Genomic DNA, 24831 nt, shown 5'->3' with positions numbered 1-24831 from the left:
GCTCACATAGAAAAGACACTCACAGTTTGCTTCTGAGACTGTAAAATAAATGGGGACAACACAATTATCTGAGACTTTGTAAAGGACCATTCATAAAGGAAGATGCTTCAGTGCATTCGGTGCATAGACCTCACGGCTACAGATTAAGGAATACTCACTGATCCACTAAACCCCTCACAGTCTAATAAATACAATATTGTATTATGGACCAACTTGGCAATAGCTCTCTTACCACAACATATAACATATCGAAATAACTAAAGTTTAGTTTGTTGTATGACAAGACCACAAAGGGTCCATGATTCTCACCTTCACAAGAGCTGCTGCTGCCCTAAAGCTCATTTTTGCCACTGATTCCTTTTTCCGCCTTCTGGGAAATCTGTTAAATCCTGATCTTGAGCTGGTGAAGGAGCAGAGAGAGGTTGCTCCAGGAGTGATTGGCGTATGGGGCATGCTATAGCCATCATTATCGTCGACCATTCGGAAGGCACGTCCTCGTGCCAAGGGATCTATAATCTAGGAAGCCATAATATATCTACAATCAGATTGTACATTATACACATCTTCCTCTTTTGTCTTTATATATAATGGAATAAAGCCTTAGACCAACAAAAAGTAATCAAACCATTTACAAATTAGATTGAAAAACATCATAAAATGCTGGAAATGCATCTGGAACCCTAAATTAAAAGAATGATTAGAATGATTTACCCCAACTTTCCTATAATGACACCTACAACAGATAGTGGTTTTGCTCAGGTGACACACCGGTTAGGCTTGGACTTACCCTTTGCATGTTAAACTGTGTTGGTCCCACATAGAGAGGAGGAGGTGTTTCTGTGCTTGTCAAGGATATATTATCTTGGCTCGGCAAGTCCAATTCACGGATAACTTGAGGTTTTAACTTTCCATAACGTTGGCTGCAGTGCCGGAGGCTTTTTCTTTGCCATTTTTGTGTGGCGTCGTTTTCCTTACTTACGCCAAACCAGTCAGCAGTGCCTCTAAAATGCAGATACAAAGACATTCATGAAAATCAATAAAACCCATAAACACCACAGATTTTTTTCACTCTACTAAACCTCAAACCTGACCTCGCCATCATTCCAAGTATGGTTTGGAAAATAAGATCAAGCCAGTACTTTATATTGTCAGACTCCTCATTCGGTTTCTAAGTGTTAAATGACAACATGAGAGCCCTGGGCACTAGTTCAAGCTGGTGTCTGTCTGATCAGCGGGCTCTCTGGGCTAGGCCTATGCACGCTAGTTCTGGTGAGATTTGGTGATTATGTCAGGGCAGAATGTGCCAGTTATTGTGGTTTATCAGCACTGGGCACTAGTTCATACCGGTGTCTGTCTGATCAGCGGGCTCTCTGGGCTAGGCCTATGCACGCTAGTTCTGGTGAGATTTGGTGATTATGTCAGGGCAGAATGTGCCAGTTATTGTGGTTTATCAGCACTGGGCACTAGTTCATACCGGTGTCTGTCTGATCAGCGGGCTCTCTGGGCTAGGCCTATGCACGCTAGTTCTGGTGAGATTTGGTGATTATGTCAGGGCAGAATGTGCCAGTTATTGTGGTTTATGAGCATAGTGATGCACCGGCCCATGATTCAGATAGAATTTACAGTTTTAAAAAACATCCACATTTACTAAAATTCTATTTTCTTCTCTTGGTATCCTTTGTGAAAAAGCATACATAGGTAGGCTCATGAGTGTTCATGTGTAATATGCTTACAAACACTATAGTGCTCAATATGAGCAAGTTCCTGAACCTACCTAGATATGCTCTTCTACAAAGGATAGCAAGATATTAAAGAAGATTTTATAACAGAACTAAATTGTTTTATTGTATATTTTGTCTGAATCATACACGTTTTAGTTTTTACTTTCATGTCCCTTTCAACCACTTAAACATTAGAGATAAATAGCATTATTTGTGACCAGTGGCTTTTAGCGATCAGCGGTATTAAATACAAAAGCAGATGATAATCATAGATATCACGTTGTTTGGTTAAAAGGAATATTGTGGTTTTTAGTCCATTTTTGGAACAATTTGTTTAATTTCTTTAATAGATTCTGTATAACAATTACAATATGTTATGAACGTCTATCAGCCCAGCACAGTGTTTTTGTAAAGTGATTTCATTCAGGAATGCGCAGAGGGCGGAGTCACCTGATATCGGGGTTACACATGTTAAATTAATGGGGGCTCTCACTCCAAACATTAGCGAAGGACAGAACATGCAGCTATAAGTGTGTGCTAAACATTGTAGCTACAAAACCTGATATAAAGCTAACCCTAAAACACATATACTGTATATGCACTAAACAATACTACACCCTATACCCACCCACAGCCACTGTCTGCTGAGCTGCTTAATATATTTTACACATTTTTGTTTGTTTGAAATATGAATAACCCTGCATTTAAAAAAAAGCTAAGAAAAAAAACTTATTTTTATGCCTGTGGGGGGGTTCTCTGTGCACTAGAAGGGAATTAGTCATTGTATTTGGAGAATAGGGATTGTGCACAAACAGGCATTTCCTCTGTTTCAATATCAATTTAAACAGTTTTTCTTGCACATTTCTTTAGAGAATGTTTACTCACATGTATAATATGACATTTTAGTGTCAGTGTGACCTCGGTTTAGCTGCTACTGTGGAACGCCTGCAGCTACCCTAAAACTGTACAAAACCTGCTGTTTCTGTCAAGACATTTGTAGAGATTTTAGAAAACAATGAGCTAAATAAGGCTCTTCCCTGCTGACAAAGTGTAAGGCTACAGACGGCTTCAGGCATTTATTAGATTAGATGCAAATCACAAGCACCTGTAAGTGCATCTCAGGGTTACTGACTTGCACAGAGTATTATTTCTGTACATTTGTAAAGCAAACATACTGCACATTCCGCCGGCGCTCCACGATGCTGAATACAGAGTACATATTCATTCAGAGGCGGTAAAGGCGCATACTGTAGGGAATACAGGAATACCTGAGCTATGCATAAGGCTTAAGCTTATACTTCATAAGGAAATCTGGGTACATTCCATTAGTTTTCTGGGGCCACAGTGCTTTATATCTGTCTGATCCCCTATTCTGTAAACTGAATACTGTATTGGTCTGAACTAGGGGTTCTTCTGAATAACAGCAATAACATTGTTACTTTGTACTTACTCTCTCCAACATCACACACATATTATTATACTGAGCATTAGTACGCACGTATAAACTCATCACTACAGACCTATTGCTGTTACACATCACACACATATATTATTATACTGAGCATTAGTACACACGTATAAACTCATCACTACAGATCTATTGCTGTTACACATCACACACACATATTATTATACTGAGCATTAGTACGCACGTATAAACTCATCACTACAGGTCTCTTGCTATTACACATCACACACATATTATTATACTGAGCATTAGTACGCACGTATAAACTCATCACTACAGACCTATTGCTGTTACACATCACACACACATATTATTATACTGAGCATTAGTACACACGTATAAACTCATCACTACAGACCTATTGCTGGTACACATCACACACATATTATTATACTGAGCATTAGTACACAGGTATAAACTCATCACTACAGACCTATTGCTGTTACACATCACACACATATTATTATACTGAGCATTAGTACACACGTATAAACTCATCACTACAGATCTATTGCTGTTACACATCACACACACATATTATTATACTGAGCATTAGTACACACGTATAAACTCATCACTACAGACCTATTGCTGTTACACATCACACACATATTATTATACTGAGCATTAGTACACACGTATAAACTCATCACTACAGATCATCTATTGCTGTTACACATCACACACATATTATTATACTGAGCATCAGTACGCACGTATAAACTCATCACTACAGATCTATTGCTGTTACACATCACACACATATTATTATACTGAGCATTAGTACACACGTATAAACTCATCACTACAGATCTATTGCTGTTACACATCACACACATATTATTATACTGAGCATCAGTACGCACGTATAAACTCATCACTACAGACCTATTGCTGTTACACATCACACACACATATTATTATACTGAGCATTAGTACACACGTATAAACTCATCACTACAGACCTATTGCTGTTACACATCACACACATATTATTATACTGAGCATTAGTACACACGTATAAACTCATCACTACAGATCTATTGCTGTTACACATCACACACATATTATTATACTGAGCATTAGTACACATGTATAAACTCATCACTACAGATCATCTATTGCTGTTACACATCACACACACATATTATTATACTGAGCATTAGTACACACGTATAAACTCATCACTACAGATCTATTGCTGTTACACATCACACACATATTATTATACTGAGCATTAGTACACACGTATAAACTCATCATTACAGATCTATTGCTGTTACACATCACACACATATTATTATACTGAGCATCAGTACGCACGTATAAACTCATCACTACAGACCTATTGCTGTTACACATCACACACATATTATTATACTGAGCATTAGTACACACGTATAAACTCATCACTACAGATCTATTGCTGTTACACATCACACACATATTATTATACTGAGCATTAGTACACATGTATAAACTCATCACTACAGATCATCTATTGCTGTTACACATCACACACACATATTATTATACTGAGCATTAGTACACACGTATAAACTCATCACTACAGATCTATTGCTGTTACACATCACACACATATTATTATACTGAGCATTAGTACACACGTATAAACTCATCACTACAGACCTATTGCTGTTACACATCACACACACATATTATTATACTGAGCATTAGTTCGAACGTATAAACTCATCACTACAGACCTATTGCTGTTACACATCACACACATATTATTATACTGAGCATTAGTACACACGTATAAACTCATCACTACAGACCTATTGCTGTTACACATCACACATATATTATTATACTGAGCATTAGTACACACGTATAAACTCATCACTACAGATCTATTGCTATTACACATCACACACATATTATTACACTGAGCATTAGTACACACGTATAAACTCATCACTACAGATCTATTGCTGTTACACATCACACACATATTATTATACTGAGCATTAGTACGCACGTATAAACTCATCACTACAGATCTATTGCTGTTACACATCACACACATATTATTATACTGAGCATTAGTACGCACGTATAAACTCATCACTACAGATCTATTGCTGTTACACATCACACACATATTATTATACTGAGCATTAGTACGCACGTATAAACTCATCACTACAGATCTATTGCTGTTACACATCACACACATATTATTATACTGAGCATTAGTACGCACGTATAAACTCATCACTACAGATCTATTGCTGTTACACATCACACACATATTATTATACTGAGCATTAGTACACACGTATAAACTCATCACTACAGACCTATTGCTGTTACACATCACACACATATTATTATACTGAGCATTAGTACACACGTATAAACTCATCACTACAGACCTATTGCTGTTACACATCACACACACATATTATTATACTGAGCATTAGTACACACGTATAAACTCATCACTACAGACCTATTGCTGTTACACATCACACACACATATTATTATACTGAGCATTAGTACACACGTATAAACTCATCACTACAGATCTATTGCTGTTACACATCACACACATATTATTATACTGAGCATTAGTACACATGTATAAACTCATCACTACAGATCATCTATTGCTGTTACACATCACACACACATATTATTATACTGAGCATTAGTACACACGTATAAACTCATCACTACAGATCTATTGCTGTTACACATCACACACATATTATTATACTGAGCATTAGTACACACGTATAAACTCATCACTACAGATCTATTGCTGTTACACATCACACACATATTATTATACTGAGCATTAGTTCGAACGTATAAACTCATCACTACAGACCTATTGCTGTTACACATCACACACATATTATTATACTGAGCATTAGTACACACGTATAAACTCATCACTACAGACCTATTGCTGTTACACATCACACATATATTATTATACTGAGCATTAGTACACACGTATAAACTCATCACTACAGATCTATTGCTATTACACATCACACACATATTATTACACTGAGCATTAGTACACACGTATAAACTCATCACTACAGATCTATTGCTGTTACACATCACACACACATATTATTATACTGAGCATTAGTACACAGGTATAAACTCATCACTACAGATCTATTGCTGTTACACATCACACACATATTATTATACTGAGCATTAGTACACACGTATAAACTCATCACTACAGACCTATTGCTGTTACACATCACACACATATTATTATACTGAGCATTAGTACGCACGTATAAACTCATCACTACAGATCTATTGCTGTTACACATCACACACATATTATTATACTGAGCATTAGTACGCACGTATAAACTCATCACTACAGATCTATTGCTGTTACACATCACACACATATTATTATACTGAGCATTAGTACGCACGTATAAACTCATCACTACAGATCTATTGCTGTTACACATCACACACATATTATTATACTGAGCATTAGTACACACGTATAAACTCATCACTACAGACCTATTGCTGTTACACATCACACACACATATTATTATACTGAGCATTAGTACACACGTATAAACTCATCACTACAGACCTATTGCTGTTACACATCACACACACATATTATTATACTGAGCATTAGTACACAAGTATAAACTCATCACTACAGACCTATTGCTGTTACACATCACACACACATATTATTATACTGAGCATTAGTACGCACGTATAAACTCATCACTACAGACCTATTGCTGTTACACATCACACACATATTATTATACTGAGCATTAGTACTCACGTATAAACTCATCACTACAGACCTATTGCTGTTACACATCACACACATATTATTATACTGAGCATTAGTACGCACGTATAAACTCATCACTACAGACCTATTGCTGTTACACATCACACACATATTATTATACTGAGCATTAGTACGCACGTATAAACTCATCACTACAGATCTATTGCTGTTACACATCACACACATATTATTATACTGAGCATTAGTACACACGTATAAACTCATCACTACAGACCTATTGCTGTTACACATCACACACATATTATTATACTGAGCATTAGTACACACGTATAAACTCATCACTACAGACCTATTGCTGTTACACATCACACACATATTATACTGAGCATTAGTACACACGTATAAACTCATCACTACAGACCTATTGCTGTTACACATCACACACACATATTATTATACTGAGCATTAGTACACACGTATAAACTCATCACTACAGATCTATTGCTGTTACACATCACACACACATATTATTATACTGAGCATTAGTACACAGGTATAAACTCATCACTACAGATCTATTGCTGTTACACATCACACACACATATTATTATACTGAGCATTAGTACACAGGTATAAACTCATCACTACAGATCTATTGCTGTTACACATCACACACATATTATTATACTGAGCATTAGTACGCACGTATAAACTCATCACTACAGATCTATTGCTGTTACACATCACACACATATTATTATACTGAGCATTAGTACGCACGTATAAACTCATCACTACAGATCTATTGCTGTTACACATCACACACATATTATTATACTGAGCATTAGTACACACGTATAAACTCATCACTACAGACCTATTGCTGTTACACATCACACACACATATTATTATACTGAGCATTAGTACACACGTATAAACTCATCACTACAGACCTATTGCTGTTACACATCACACACACATATTATTATACTGAGCATTAGTACACACGTATAAACTCATCACTACAGACCTATTGCTGTTACACATCACACACATATTATTATACTGAGCATTAGTACACAAGTATAAACTCATCACTACAGACCTATTGCTGTTACACATCACACACACATATTATTATACTGAGCATTAGTATGCACATATAAACTCATCACTACAGACCTATTGCTGTTACACATCACACACACATATTATTATACTGAGCATTAGTACGCACGTATAAACTCATCACTACAGACCTATTGCTGTTACACATCACACACATATTATTATACTGAGCATTAGTACTCACGTATAAACTCATCACTACAGACCTATTGCTGTTACACATCACACACATATTATTATACTGAGCATTAGTACGCACGTATAAACTCATCACTACAGACCTATTGCTGTTACACATCACACACATATTATTATACTGAGCATTAGTACGCACGTATAAACTCATCACTACAGATCTATTGCTGTTACACATCACACACATATTATTATACTGAGCATTAGTACACACGTATAAACTCATCACTACAGACCTATTGCTGTTACACATCACACACATATTATTATACTGAGCATTAGTACACACGTATAAACTCATCACTACAGACCTATTGCTGTTACACATCACACACATATTATTATACTGAGCATTAGTACACACGTATAAACTCATCACTACAGACCTATTGCTGTTACACATCACACACACATATTATTATACTGAGCATTAGTACGCACGTATAAACTCATCACTACAGATCTATTGCTGTTACACATCACACACACATATTATTATACTGAGCATTAGTACACAGGTATAAACTCATCACTACAGATCTATTGCTGTTACACATCACACACATATTATTATACTGAGCATTAGTACGCACGTATAAACTCATCACTACAGATCTATTGCTGTTACACATCACACACACATATTATTATACTGAGCATTAGTACGCACGTATAAACTCATCACTACAGATCTATTGCTGTTACACAACACACACATATTATTATACTGAGCATTAGTACGCACGTATAAACTCATCACTACAGATCTATTGCTGTTACACATCACACACATATTATTATACTGAGCATTAGTACACACGTATAAACTCATCACTACAGACCTATTGCTGTTACACATCACACACACATATTATTATACTGAGCATTAGTACACACGTATAAACTCATCACTACAGACCTATTGCTGTTACACATCACACACACATATTATTATACTGAGCATTAGTACACAAGTATAAACTCATCACTACAGACCTATTGCTGTTACACATCACACACACATATTATTATACTGAGCATTAGTATGCACATATAAACTCATCACTACAGACCTATTGCTGTTACACATCACACACACATATTATTATACTGAGCATTAGTACGCACGTATAAACTCATCACTACAGACCTATTGCTGTTACACATCACACACATATTATTATACTGAGCATTAGTACTCACGTATAAACTCATCACTACAGACCTATTGCTGTTACACATCACACACATATTATTATACTGAGCATTAGTACGCACGTATAAACTCATCACTACAGACCTATTGCTGTTACACATCACACACATATTATTATACTGAGCATTAGTACGCACGTATAAACTCATCACTACAGATCTATTGCTGTTACACATCACACACATATTATTATACTGAGCATTAGTACACACGTATAAACTCATCACTACAGACCTATTGCTGTTACACATCACACACATATTATTATACTGAGCATTAGTACACACGTATAAACTCATCACTACAGACCTATTGCTGTTACACATCACACACATATTATACTGAGCATTAGTACACACGTATAAACTCATCACTACAGATCTATTGCTGTTACACATCACACACATATTATTATACTGAGCATTAGTACGCACGTATAAACTCATCACTACAGACCTATTGCTGTTACACATCACACACACATATTATTATACTGAGCATTAGTACACACGTATAAACTCATCACTACAGACCTATTGCTGTTACACATCACACACACATATTATTATACTGAGCATTAGTACACACGTATAAACTCATCACTACAGACATATTGCTGTTACACATCACACACATATTATTATACTGAGCATTAGTACACACGTATAAACTCATCACTACAGACCTATTGCTGTTACACATCACACACATATTATTATACTGAGCATTAGTACACACGTATAAACTCATCATTACAGATCTATTGCTGTTACACATCACACACATATTATTATACTGAGCATTAGTACATACGTATAAACTCATCACTACAGATCATCTATTGCTGTTACACATCACACACATATTATTATACTGAGCATTAGTACGCACGTATAAACTCATCACTACAGATCTATTGCTGTTACACATCACACACACATATTATTATACTGAGCATTAGTACGCACGTATAAACTCATCACTACAGATCTATTGCTGGTACACATCACACACACATATTATTATACTGAGCATTAGTACACACGTATAAACTCATCACTACAGACCTATTGCTGTTACACATCACACACACATATTATTATACTGAGCATTAGTACACACGTATAAACTCATTACTACAGATCTATTGCTGTTACACATCACACACACATGTTATTATACTGAGCATTAGTACACACGTATAAACTCATCACTACAGACCTATTGCTGTTACACATCACACACACACATTATTATACTGAGCATTAGTACACACGTATAAACTCATCACTACAGACCTATTGCTATTACACATCACACACATATTATTATACTGAGCATTAGTACGTACGTATAAACTCATCACTACAGATCTATTGCTATTACACATCACACACATATTATTATACTGAGCATTAGTACGTACGTATAAACTCATCACTACAGATCTATTGCTGTTACACATCACACACATATTATTATACTGAGCATTAGTACACACGTATAAACTCATCACTACAGATCATCTATTGCTGTTACACATCACACACATATTATTATACTGAGCATTAGTACACACGTATAAACTCATCACTACAGATCTATTGCTGTTACACATCACACACACATATTATTATACTGAGCATTAGTACGCACGTATAAACTCATCACTACAGATTTATTGCTGTTACACATCACACACATATTATTATACTGAGCATTAGTACGCACGTATAAACTCATCACTACAGATCTATTGCTGTTACACATCACACACATATTATTATACTGAGCATTAGTACGCACGTATAAACTCATCACTACAGATCTATTGCTGTTACACATCACACACATATTATTATACTGAGCATTAGTACGCACATATAAACTCATCACTACAGACCTATTGCTGTTACACATCACACACACATATTATTATACTGAGCATTAGTACACACGTATAAACTCATCACTACAGACCTATTGCTGTTACACATCACACACACATATTATTATACTGAGCATTAGTACACACGTATAAACTCATCACTACAGACCTATTGCTGTTACACATCACACACACATATTATTATACTGAGCATTAGTACACACGTATAAACTCATCACTACAGACATATTGCTGTTACACATCACACACATATTATTATACTGAGCATTAGTACACACGTATAAACTCATCACTACAGACCTATTGCTGTTACACATCACACACATATTATTATACTGAGCATTAGTACACACGTATAAACTCATCATTACAGATCTATTGCTGTTACACATCACACACATATTATTATACTGAGCATTAGTACATACGTATAAACTCATCACTACAGATCATCTATTGCTGTTACACATCACACACATATTATTATACTGAGCATTAGTACGCACGTATAAACTCATCACTACAGATCTATTGCTGTTACACATCACACACACATATTATTATACTGAGCATTAGTACACACGTATCAACTCATCACTACAGACCTATTGCTGTTACACATCACACACACATGTTATTATACTGAGCATTAGTACACACGTATAAACTCGTCACTACAGACCTATTGGTGTTACACATCACACACACACATTATTATACTGAGCATTAGTACGCACGTATAAACTCATCACTACAGATCTATTGCTGTTACACATCACACACACATATTATTATACTGAGCATTAGTACGCACGTATAAACTCATTACTACAGACCTATTGCTGTTACACATCACACACACATGTTATTATACTGAGCATTAGTACACACGTATAAACTCGTCACTACAGACCTATTGGTGTTACACATCACACACACACATTATTATACTGAGCATTAGTACGCACGTATAAACTCATCACTACAGATCTATTGCTGTTACACATCACACACATATTATTATACTGAGCATTAGTACGCACGTATAAACTCATCACTACAGATCTATTGCTGTTACACATCACACACACATATTATTATACTGAGCATTAGTACGCACGTATAAACTCATCACTACAGATCTATTGCTGTTACACATCACACACACATATTATTATACTGAGCATTAGTATGCACGTATAAACTCATCACTACAGATCTATTGCTGTTACACATCACACACATATTATTATACTAAGCATTAGTACGCACGTATAAACTCATCACTACAGATCTATTGCTGTTACACATCACACACATATTATTATACTGAGCATTAGTACGCACGTATAAACTCATCACTACAGATCTATTGCTGTTACACATCACACACATATTATTATACTGAGCATTAGTACACACGTATAAACTCATCACTACAGACCTATTGCTGTTACACATCACACACACATATTATTATACTGAGCATTAGTACGCACGTATAAACTCATCACTACAGATTTATTGCTGTTACACATCACACACATATTATTATACTGAGCATTAGTACGCACGTATAAACTCATCACTACAGATCTATTGCTGTTACACATCACACACATATTATTATACTGAGCATTAGTACGCACGTATAAACTCATCACTACAGATCTATTGCTGTTACACATCACACACATATTATTATACTGAGCATTAGTACACACGTATAAACTCATCACTACAGACCTATTGCTGTTACACATCACACACACATATTATTATACTGAGCATTAGTACGCACGTATAAACTCATCACTACAGATCTATTGCTGTTACACATCACACACATATTATTATACTGAGCATTAGTACACACGTATAAACTCATCACTACAGACCTATTGCTGTTACACATCACACACATATTATTATACTGAGCATTAGTACACACGTATAAACTCATCACTACAGACCTATTGCTGTTACACATCACACACATATTATTATACTGAGCATTAGTACACACGTATAAACTCATCACTACAGACCTATTGCTGTTACACATCACACACACATATTATTATACTGAGCATTAGTACACACGTATAAACTCATCACTACAGACCTATTGCTGTTACACATCACACACATATTATTATACTGAGCATTAGTACACACGTATAAACTCATCACTACAGACCTATTGCTGTTACACATCACACACATATTATTATACTGAGCATTAGTACACACGTATAAACTCATCACTACAGACCTATTGCTGTTACACATCACACACATATTATTATACTGAGCATTAGTACGCACGTATAAACTCATCACTACAGACCTATTGCTGTTACACATCACACACACATATTATTATACTGAGCATTAGTACACACGTATAAACTCATCACTACAGACCTATTGCTGTTACACATCACACACACATGTTATTATACTGAGCATTAGTACGCACGTATAAACTCATCATTACAGATCTATTGCTGTTACACATCACACACATATTATTATACTGAGCATTAGTACATACGTATAAACTCATCACTACAGATCATCTATTGCTGTTACACATCACACACATATTATTATACTGAGCATTAGTACGCACGTATAAACTCATCACTACAGATCTATTGCTGTTACACATCACACACACATATTATTATACTGAGCATTAGTACACACGTATCAACTCATCACTACAGACCTATTGCTGTTACACATCACACACACATGTTATTATACTGAGCATTAGTACACACGTATAAACTCGTCACTACAGACCTATTGGTGTTACACATCACACACACACATTATTATACTGAGCATTAGTACGCACGTATAAACTCATCACTACAGATCTATTGCTGTTACACATCACACACACATATTATTATACTGAGCATTAGTACGCACGTATAAACTCATCACTACAGACCTATTGCTGTTACACATCACACACACATGTTATTATACTGAGCATTAGTACACACGTATAAACTCGTCACTACAGACCTATTGGTGTTACACATCACACACACACATTATTATACTGAGCATTAGTACGCACGTATAAACTCATCACTACAGATCTATTGCTGTTACACATCACACACATATTATTATACTGAGCATTAGTATGCACGTATAAACTCATCACTACAGATCTATTGCTGTTACACATCACACACATATTATTATACTAAGCATTAGTACGCACGTATAAACTCATCACTACAGATCTATTGCTGTTACACATCACACACATATTATTATACTGAGCATTAGTACGCACGTATAAACTCATCACTACAGATCTATTGCTGTTACACATCACATACATATTATTATACTGAGCATTAGTACGCACGTATAAACTCATCACTACAGACCTATTGCTGTTACACATCACACACACATATTATTATACTGAGCATTAGTACGCACGTATAAACTCATCACTACAGACCTATTGCTGTTACACATCACACACATATTATTATACTGAGCATTAGTACACACGTATAAACTCATCACTACAGACCTATTGCTGTTACACATCACACACACATATTATTATACTGAGCATTAGTACGCACGTATAAACTCATCACTACAGATCTATTGCTGTTACACATCACACACATATTATTATACTGAGCATTAGTACACACGTATAAACTCATCACTACAGACCTATTGCTGTTACACATCACACACACATATTATTATACTGAGCATTAGTACGCACGTATAAACTCATCACTACAGATCTATTGCTGTTACACATCACACACACATATTATTATACTGAGCATTAGTACACACGTATAAACTCATCACTACAGATCTATTGCTATTACACATCACACACACATATTATTATACTGAGCATTAGTACGCACGTATAAAGTCATCACTACAGATCTATTGCTGTTACACATCACACACACATATTATTATACTGAGCATTAGTACACATGTATAAACTCATCACTACAGACCTATTGCTGTTACACATCACACACATATTATTATACTGAGCATTAGTACACACGTATAAACTCATCACTACAGACCTATTGCTGTTACACATCACACACACATATTATTATACTGAGCATTAGTACGCACGTATAAACTCATCACTACAGACCTATTGCTGTTACACATCACACACACATATTATTATACTGAGCATTAGTACGCACGTATAAACTCATCACTACAGATCTATTGCTGTTACACATCACACACACATTATTATTATACTGAGCATTAGTACACACGTATAAACTCATCACTACAGATCTATTGCTGTTACACATCACACACATATTATTATACTGAGCTTTAGTACGCACGTATAAACTCATCACTACAGACCTATTGCTGTTACACATCACACACACATATTATTATACTGAGCATTAGTACACACGTATAAACTCATCACTACAGATCTATTGCTGTTACACATCACACACATATTATTATACTGAGCATTAGTACGCACGTATAAACTCATCACTACAGACCAATTGCTGTTACACATCACACACATATTATTATACTGAGCTTTAGTACGCACGTATAAACTCATCACTACAGATCTATTGCTGTTACACATCACACACACATATTATTATACTGAGCATTAGTACACACGTATAAACTCATCACTACAGATCTATTGCTGTTACACATCACACACATATTATTATACTGAGCATTAGTACGCACGTATAAACTCATCACTACAGACCAATTGCTGTTACACATCACACACATATTATTATACTGAGCTTTAGTACGCACGTATAAACTCATCACTACAGATCTATTGCTGTTACACATCACACACATATTATTATACTGAGCATTAGTACACACGTATAAACTCGGCATCACTACAGACCTATTGCTGTTACACATCACACACACATATTATTATACTGAGCATTAGTACGCACGTATAAACTCATCACTACAGACCTATTGCTGTTACACATCACACACATATTATTATACTGAGCATTAGTACACACGTATAAACTCATCACTACAGATCATCTATTGCTGTTACACATCACACACATATTATTATACTGAGCATTAGTACGCACGTATAAACTCATCACTACAGACCTATTGCTGTTACACATCACACACATATTATTATACTGAGCATTAGTACGCACGTATAAACTCATCACTACAGACCTATTGCTGTTACACATCACACACATATTATTATACTGAGCATTAGTACACACGTATAAACTCATCACTACAGACCTATTGCTGTTACACATCACACACATATTATTATACTGAGCATTAGTACACACGTATAAACTCATCACTACAGATCTATTGCTGTTACACATCACACACATATTATTATACTGAGCATTAGTACACACGTATAAACTCATCACTACAGACCTATTGCTGTTACACATCACACACACATATTATTATACTGAGCATTAGTACGCACGTATAAACTCATCACTACAGATCTATTGCTGTTACACATCACACACACATATTATTATACTGAGCATTAGTACGCACGTATAAACTCATCACTACAGACCTATTGCTGTTACACATCACACACATATTATTATACTGAGCATTAGTACACACATATAAACTCATCACTACAGACCTATTGCTGTTACACATCACACACACATATTATTATACTGAGCATTAGTACACACGTATAAACTCATCACTACAGATCTATTGCTGGTACACATCACACACATATTATTATACTGAGCATTAGTACATACGTATAAACTCATCACTACAGATCATCTATTGCTGTTACACATCACACACATATTATTATACTGAGCATTAGTACACACGTATAAACTCATCACTACAGACCTATTGCTGTTACACATCACACACACATTATTATACTGAGCATTAGTACGCACGTATAAACTCATCACTACAGACCTATTGCTGTTACACATCACACACATATTATTATACTGAGCATTAGTACGCACGTATAAACTCATCACTACAGATCTATTGCTGTTACACATCACACACATATTATTATACTGAGCATTAGTACGCACGTATAAACTCATCACTACAGATCTATTGCTGGTACACATCACACACATATTATTATACTGAGCATTAGTACATACGTATAAACTCATCACTACAGATCATCTATTGCTGTTACACATCACACACATATTATTATACTGAGCATTAGTACGCACGTATAAACTCATCACTACAGACCTATTGCTGTTACACATCACACACACATTATTATACTGAGCATTAGTACGCACGTATAAACTCATCACTACAGACCTATTGCTGTTACACATCACACACATATTATTATACTGAGCATTAGTACGCACGTATAAACTCATCACTACAGATCTATTGCTGGTACACATGACACACATATTATTATACTGAGCATTAGTACACACGTATAAACTCATCACTACAGATCTATTGCTGTTACACATCACACACATATTATTATACTGAGCATTAGTACACACGTATAAACTCATCACTACAGATCTATTGCTGTTACACATCACACACACATATTATTATACTGAGCATTAGTACGCACGTATAAACTCATCACTACAGACCTATTGCTGTTACACATCACACACACATATTATACTGAGCATTAGTACACACGTATAAACTCATCACTACAGATCTATTGCTGTTACACATCACACACATATTATTATACTGAGCATTAGTACGCACGTATAAACTCATCACTACAGATCTATTGCTGTTACACATCACACACATATTATTATACTGAGCATTAGTACACACGTATAAACTCATCACTACAGATCTATTGCTGGTACACATGACACACATATTATTATACTGAGCATTAGTACACACGTATAAACTCATCACTACAGACCTATTGCTGTTACACATCACACACACATATTATTATACTGAGCATTAGTACACACGTATAAACTCATCACTACAGACCTATTGCTGTTACACATCACACACACATATTATTATACTGAGCATTAGTACACACGTATAAACTCATCACTACAGACCTATTGCTGTTACACATCACACACATATTATTATACTGAGCATTAGTACACACGTATAAACTCATCACTACAGATCTATTGCTGTTACACATCACACACACATATTATTATACTGAGCATTAGTACACACGTATAAACTCATCACTACAGACCTATTGCTGTTACACATCACACACATATTATTATACTGAGCATTAGTACGCACGTATAAACTCATCACTACAGACCTATTGCTGTTACACATCACACACATATTATTATACTGAGCATTACTACGCACGTATAAACTCATCACTACAGACCTATTGCTGTTACACATCACACACACATATTATACTGAGCATTAGTACACACGTATAAACTCATCACTACAGATCTATTGCTGTTACACATCACACACATATTATTATACTGAGCATTAGTACGCACGTATAAACTCATCACTACAGATCTATTGCTGTTACACATCACACACATATTATTATACTGAGCATTAGTACACACGTATAAACTCATCACTACAGACCTATTGCTGTTACACATCACACACACATATTATTATACTGAGCATTAGTACACACGTATAAACTCATCACTACAGACCTATTGCTGTTACACATCACACACACATATTATTATACTGAGCATTAGTACACACGTATAAACTCATCACTACAGACCTATTGCTGTTACACATCACACACATATTATTATACTGAGCATTAGTACACACGTATAAACTCATCACTACAGATTTATTGCTGTTACACATCACACACACATATTATTATACTGAGCATTAGTACACACGTATAAACTCATCACTACAGATCTATTGCTGTTACACATCACACACACATATTATTATACTGAGCATTAGTACACACGTATAAACTCATCACTACAGACCTATTGCTGTTACACATCACACACATATTATTATACTGAGCATTAGTACGCACGTATAAACTCATCACTACAGACCTATTGCTGTTACACATCACACACATATTATTATACTGAGCATTACTACGCACGTATAAACTCATCACTACAGACCTATTGCTGTTACACATCACACACACATATTATACTGAGCATTAGTACACACGTATAAACTCATCACTACAGATCTATTGCTGTTACACATCACACACATATTATTATACTGAGCATTAGTACGCACGTATAAACTCATCACTACAGATCTATTGCTGTTACACATCACACACATATTATTATACTGAGCATTAGTACACACGTATAAACTCATCACTACAGACCTATTGCTGTTACACATCACACACACATATTATTATACTGAGCATTAGTACACACGTATAAACTCATCACTACAGACCTATTGCTGTTACACATCACACACACATATTATTATACTGAGCATTAGTACACACGTATAAACTCATCACTACAGACCTATTGCTGTTACACATCACACACATATTATTATACTGAGCATTAGTACACACGTATAAACTCATCACTACAGATTTATTGCTGTTACACATCACACACACATATTATTATACTGAGCATTAGTACACACGTATAAACTCATCACTACAGACCTATTGCTGTTACACATCACACACATATTATTATACTGAGCATTAGTACGCACGTATAAACTCATCACTACAGACCTATTGCTGTTACACATCACACACACATATTATTATACTGAGCATTAGTACACACGTATAAACTCATCACTACAGACCTATTGCTGTTACACATCACACACACATATTATTATACTGAGCATTAGTACGCACGTATAAACTCATCACTACAGACCTATTGCTGTTACACATCACACACACATATTATTATACTGAGCATTAGTACGCACGTATAAACTCATCACTACAGATCTATTGCTGTTACACATCACACACATATTATTATACTGAGCATTAGTACGCACGTATAAACTCATCACTACAGATCTATTGCTGTTACACATCACACACATATTATTATACTGAGCATTAGTACACACGTATAAACTCATCACTACAGACCTATTGCTGTTACACATCACACACATATTATTATACTGAGCATTAGTACGCACGTATAAACTCATCACTACAGATCTATTGCTGTTACACATCACACACATATTATTATACTGAGCATTAGTACGCACGTATAAACTCATCACTACAGATCTATTGCTGTTACACATCACACACATATTATTATACTGAGCATTAGTACGCACGTATAAACTCATCACTACAGACCTATTGCTGTTACACATCACACACATATTATTATACTGAGCATTAGTACGCACGTATAAACTCATCACTACAGATCTATTGCTGTTACACATCACACACACATATTATTATACTGAGCATTAGTACACACGTATAAACTCATCACTACAGATTTATTGCTGTTACACATCACACACACATATTATTATACTGAGCATTAGTACGCACGTATAAACTCATCACTACAGATCTATTGCTGTTACACATCACACACATATTATTATACTGAGCATTAGTACGCACGTATAAACTCATCACTACAGACCTATTGCTGTTACACATCACACACATATTATTATACTGAGCATTAGTACGCACGTATAAACTCATCACTACAGACCTATTGCTGTTACACATCACACACACACATATTATTATACTGAGCATTAGTACGCACGTATAAACTCATCACTACAGACCTATTGCTGTTACACATCACACACATATTATTATACTGAGCATTAGTACGCACGTATAAACTCATCACTACAGACCTATTGCTGTTACACATCACACACACACATATTATTATACTGAGCATTAGTACGCACGTATAAACTCATCACTACAGACCTATTGCTGTTACACATCACACACATATTATTATACTGAGCATTAGTACGCACGTATAAACTCATCACTACAGACCTATTGCTGTTACACATCACACACATATTATTATACTGAGCATTAGTACACACGTATAAACTCATCACTACAGATCATCTATTGCTCTGTTACAGAAACATAAAACCCATATTTTTTTATTTCATGATTCAGATAGAGAAAACTTTTTTTAAAAAGTTTCCAATTTATGTCTATATCAAATTTGCTTCATTCTGATGTTATTCTTTGTTGAAAAGATATCTAGATAGGTGGCGTGCACCTGTTGGGCACTACATGACAGTAAATAGTGCTGCAATGTAATGCTCTTGCTAATGTATAACATTGTTTTAAAACTGCTGCTTTATAGTGTTATAGACACGTGCACACTGAATTTACCTTCCTGCTTTTTAACAAAGGATGATAAGAAAATGAAGGAAAAATTATAACAGTAGTACATTTTAAAGTTGTTTTCATGAAAGAAAAATGTGGGTTTCGTGTCCCTTTAAGAACATATTATATGACAAAAATAAGTCTTTCCTGGGGTGATGTTACTTGGTTTGGTGTTTACAGGTTTGGGTAAGCGCATGCAGCGAGATCATGCGCTCTCAAGGCTACCTGCAAATAAATGCGGAAAGTGTGCGACGCTTTCTGTAACGTACTGGCCGGCGACTGGCCAGGTTCCCCTTCACTGGCATTGTACTGATTCGCTCAAACATGACGTGCTTCCTTCAGGGACAGCCAGGAGACACAGAGGGAGAACAGATCAGTGAGAAGAAGGCAGAGGAAACAGAAAGAAATAAGCCTAAAACACCACTTCATACTGAAACCAAAGTTGTGCTTACACTGAAACATTATGGTTTTAATTGCAATCAGTCACCATGCACAGAAGATTGTTGTTAATAGATCTCAATAACACAAATCATATGGGTTTCACCAACTGTGCCAGCTTCAAAATAAAGCCAAACGGTTGTCAGGTGCCCGTGAGTCTTTAAATAACCAGCGTGTTGGCTTTGCTTGGTACCACTGTAAAATATCCTACAAATCTCATAATATTATAACAGACACAGAAGAGATCACATGACATGTAACCCACATTGCTGTACCCATAATGCAGTCTGTTTGTCTCACTATAAGAAGTGTCATGTGATGCTTCTAACTCATTACATCATCACAAACCTATTAACTAAATTATTCCTATTTAAAACTAAATACTTACCTGTAAAATAAACCCTAAGATAGCTACAATATAACTAATTACTGAAAATAATAAGCAAATTACAGAAATTTAAACTAATTACACCTAATCTAATAGCCCTATCAAAATAAAAAAAAAACCTAGCCTAAACTAAACTACCAATAGCCCTTAAAAGGGCCTTTTGCCGGGCATTGCCCCAAAATAATCAGCTCTTTTACCTGTAAAAAAAAAATACAAACAACCCTCCAACAGTAAAACCCACCACCCACACAACCAACCCCCCAAATAAAATACTAGCTAAAAAAAACTAAGCTCCCCATTGCCCTGAGAAGGGCATATGGATGGGCATTGCCCTTTAAAGGGCAGTTAGCTCTTTTGCCGCCCAAACCCTAATCTAAAAAATAAAACCCACCCAATACACCCTTAAAAAAACCCTAACACTAACCCCCTGAAGATCGACTTACCGGGAGACATCTTCATCCAAGCCAGGCGAAGTGGTCCTCCAGACGGGCAGAAGTCTTCATCCAAGCCGGGCAGAAGTGGTCCTCCAGACGGGCAGAAGTCTTCGTCCAGACGGCATCTTCTATCTTCATCCATCCGGCGCGGAGCGGGTCCATCTTCAAGACATCCGACGCGGAGCATCCTCTTCATCCGATGACTAAAACAGAATGAAGGTACCATTAAGTGACATCATCCCAGATGGCGTCCCTTAGATTCCGATTGGCTGATAGAATTCTATCAGCCAATCGGAATTAAGGTAGAAAAAATCCTATTGGCTGATGCAATCAGACAATAGGATTGAAGTTCAATCCTATTGGCTGATCCAATCAGCCAATAGGATTGAGCGTGCATTCTATTGGCTGTTCCAATCAGCCAATAGAATGTGAACTCAATCCTATTGGCTGATTGCATCAGCCAATAGGATTGTTTCTACCTTAATTCCGATTGGCTGATAGAATTCTATCAGCCAATTGGAATCTAAGGGACGCCATCTTGGATGATGTCACTTAAAGGTACCTTCATTCTGTTTTAGTCGTCGGATGAAGAGGATGCTCCGCGTCGGATATCTGGAAGATGGACCCGCTCCGCGCCGGATGGATGAAGATAGAAGATGCCGTCTGGATGAAGACTTCTGCCCGTCTGGAGGATCACTTTGCCCGGCTTGGATGAAGATGTCTCCCGGTAAATCGATCTTCAGGGGGTTAGTGTTAGGTTTTTTTAAGGGTGTATTGGGTGGGTTTTATTTTTTAGATTAGGGTTTGGGTGGCAAAAGAGCTAACTGCCCTGCAAAAGGCAATGCCCGGCATAAGGCCCTTTTAAGGGCTATTGGTAGTTTAGTTTAGGCTAGGGTTTTTTTTTATTTTGGGGGGCTTTTTTTTATTTTAATAGGGCTATTAGATTAAGTGTAATTAGTTTAAATTTCTGTAATTTGTTTATTATTTTCTGTAATTTAGTGTTTAGTTTTTTTGTACTTTAGCTAATTTAATTTAGGTAATTGTATTTAATTTAGTTAATTTATTTAATTTTAGTGTAGTGTTAAGTCTTAGTGTAACTTAGGTTAGGTTTTATTTTACAGGTCAATTTGTATTTATTTTAGCTAGGTAGTTAATAACTATTTAATAACTATTCTACCTAGTTAAAATAAATACAAACTTGACTGTAAAATAAAAATAAGTCCTAAACTAGCTACAATGTAACTATTAGTTATATTGTAGATATTTTAGGGTTTATTTTACAGGTAAGTATTTAGTTTTAAATAGGAATAATTTAGTTAATGATAGTAATATTTATTTAGATTTATTTAAATTATATTTAAGTTAGGGGGTGTTAGGTTTAGGGTTAGACTTAGGTTTAGGGGTTAATAACTTTAATATAGTGGCGGCGATGTTAGAGCCGGCAGATTAGGGGTTAATAATATTTAACTAATGTTTGCGAGGAGGGAGTGCGGCGGTTTAGGGGTTAATATGTTTATTATAGTGGCGGCGACGTTGGGTGCGGCAGATAAGGGGTTAATAAGTGTAGGTAGGTGGCAGCGACATTGGGGGCGGCAGATTAGGGGTTAATAAATATAATGTAGATGTCGGCGATGTTGGGGGCAGCAGATTAGGAGTTCATACGTATAATGTGGGTGGCGGCGGTGTCCGGG

At 35.8% G+C, this 24831-nt stretch overlaps 1 protein-coding gene across 6 annotated transcripts in view; it reads right to left on the bottom strand.

Annotated features, from left to right (window-relative positions):
• Positions 1-24831, bottom strand: part of RHBDF1 (rhomboid 5 homolog 1) — a 236309-nt gene that overhangs the window by 79830 nt on the left and 131648 nt on the right. For 5 of the 6 annotated variants that reach the window (XM_053694520.1, XM_053694518.1, XM_053694522.1 and 2 more), the window contains 3 exons: positions 22106-22216; positions 788-1001; positions 310-516 (listed from right to left, as the gene is read on the bottom strand). In XM_053694520.1, the coding sequence (XP_053550495.1) occupies positions 310-516; positions 788-1001; positions 22106-22216 (532 nt within the window). The remainder of the gene's footprint in view (positions 1-309; positions 517-787; positions 1002-22105; positions 22217-24831) is intronic. The other variant, XM_053694523.1, reaches the window with a different exon arrangement.

Source organism: Bombina bombina, chromosome 11 (genome assembly GCF_027579735.1).
Source record: "Bombina bombina isolate aBomBom1 chromosome 11, aBomBom1.pri, whole genome shotgun sequence".
In the NCBI taxonomy this organism is placed as follows: Eukaryota; Metazoa; Chordata; class Amphibia; order Anura; family Bombinatoridae; genus Bombina; species Bombina bombina.
Note: the sequence above shows the minus strand (reverse complement) of the source record. Positions and strands in the feature narration are given on the sequence as shown.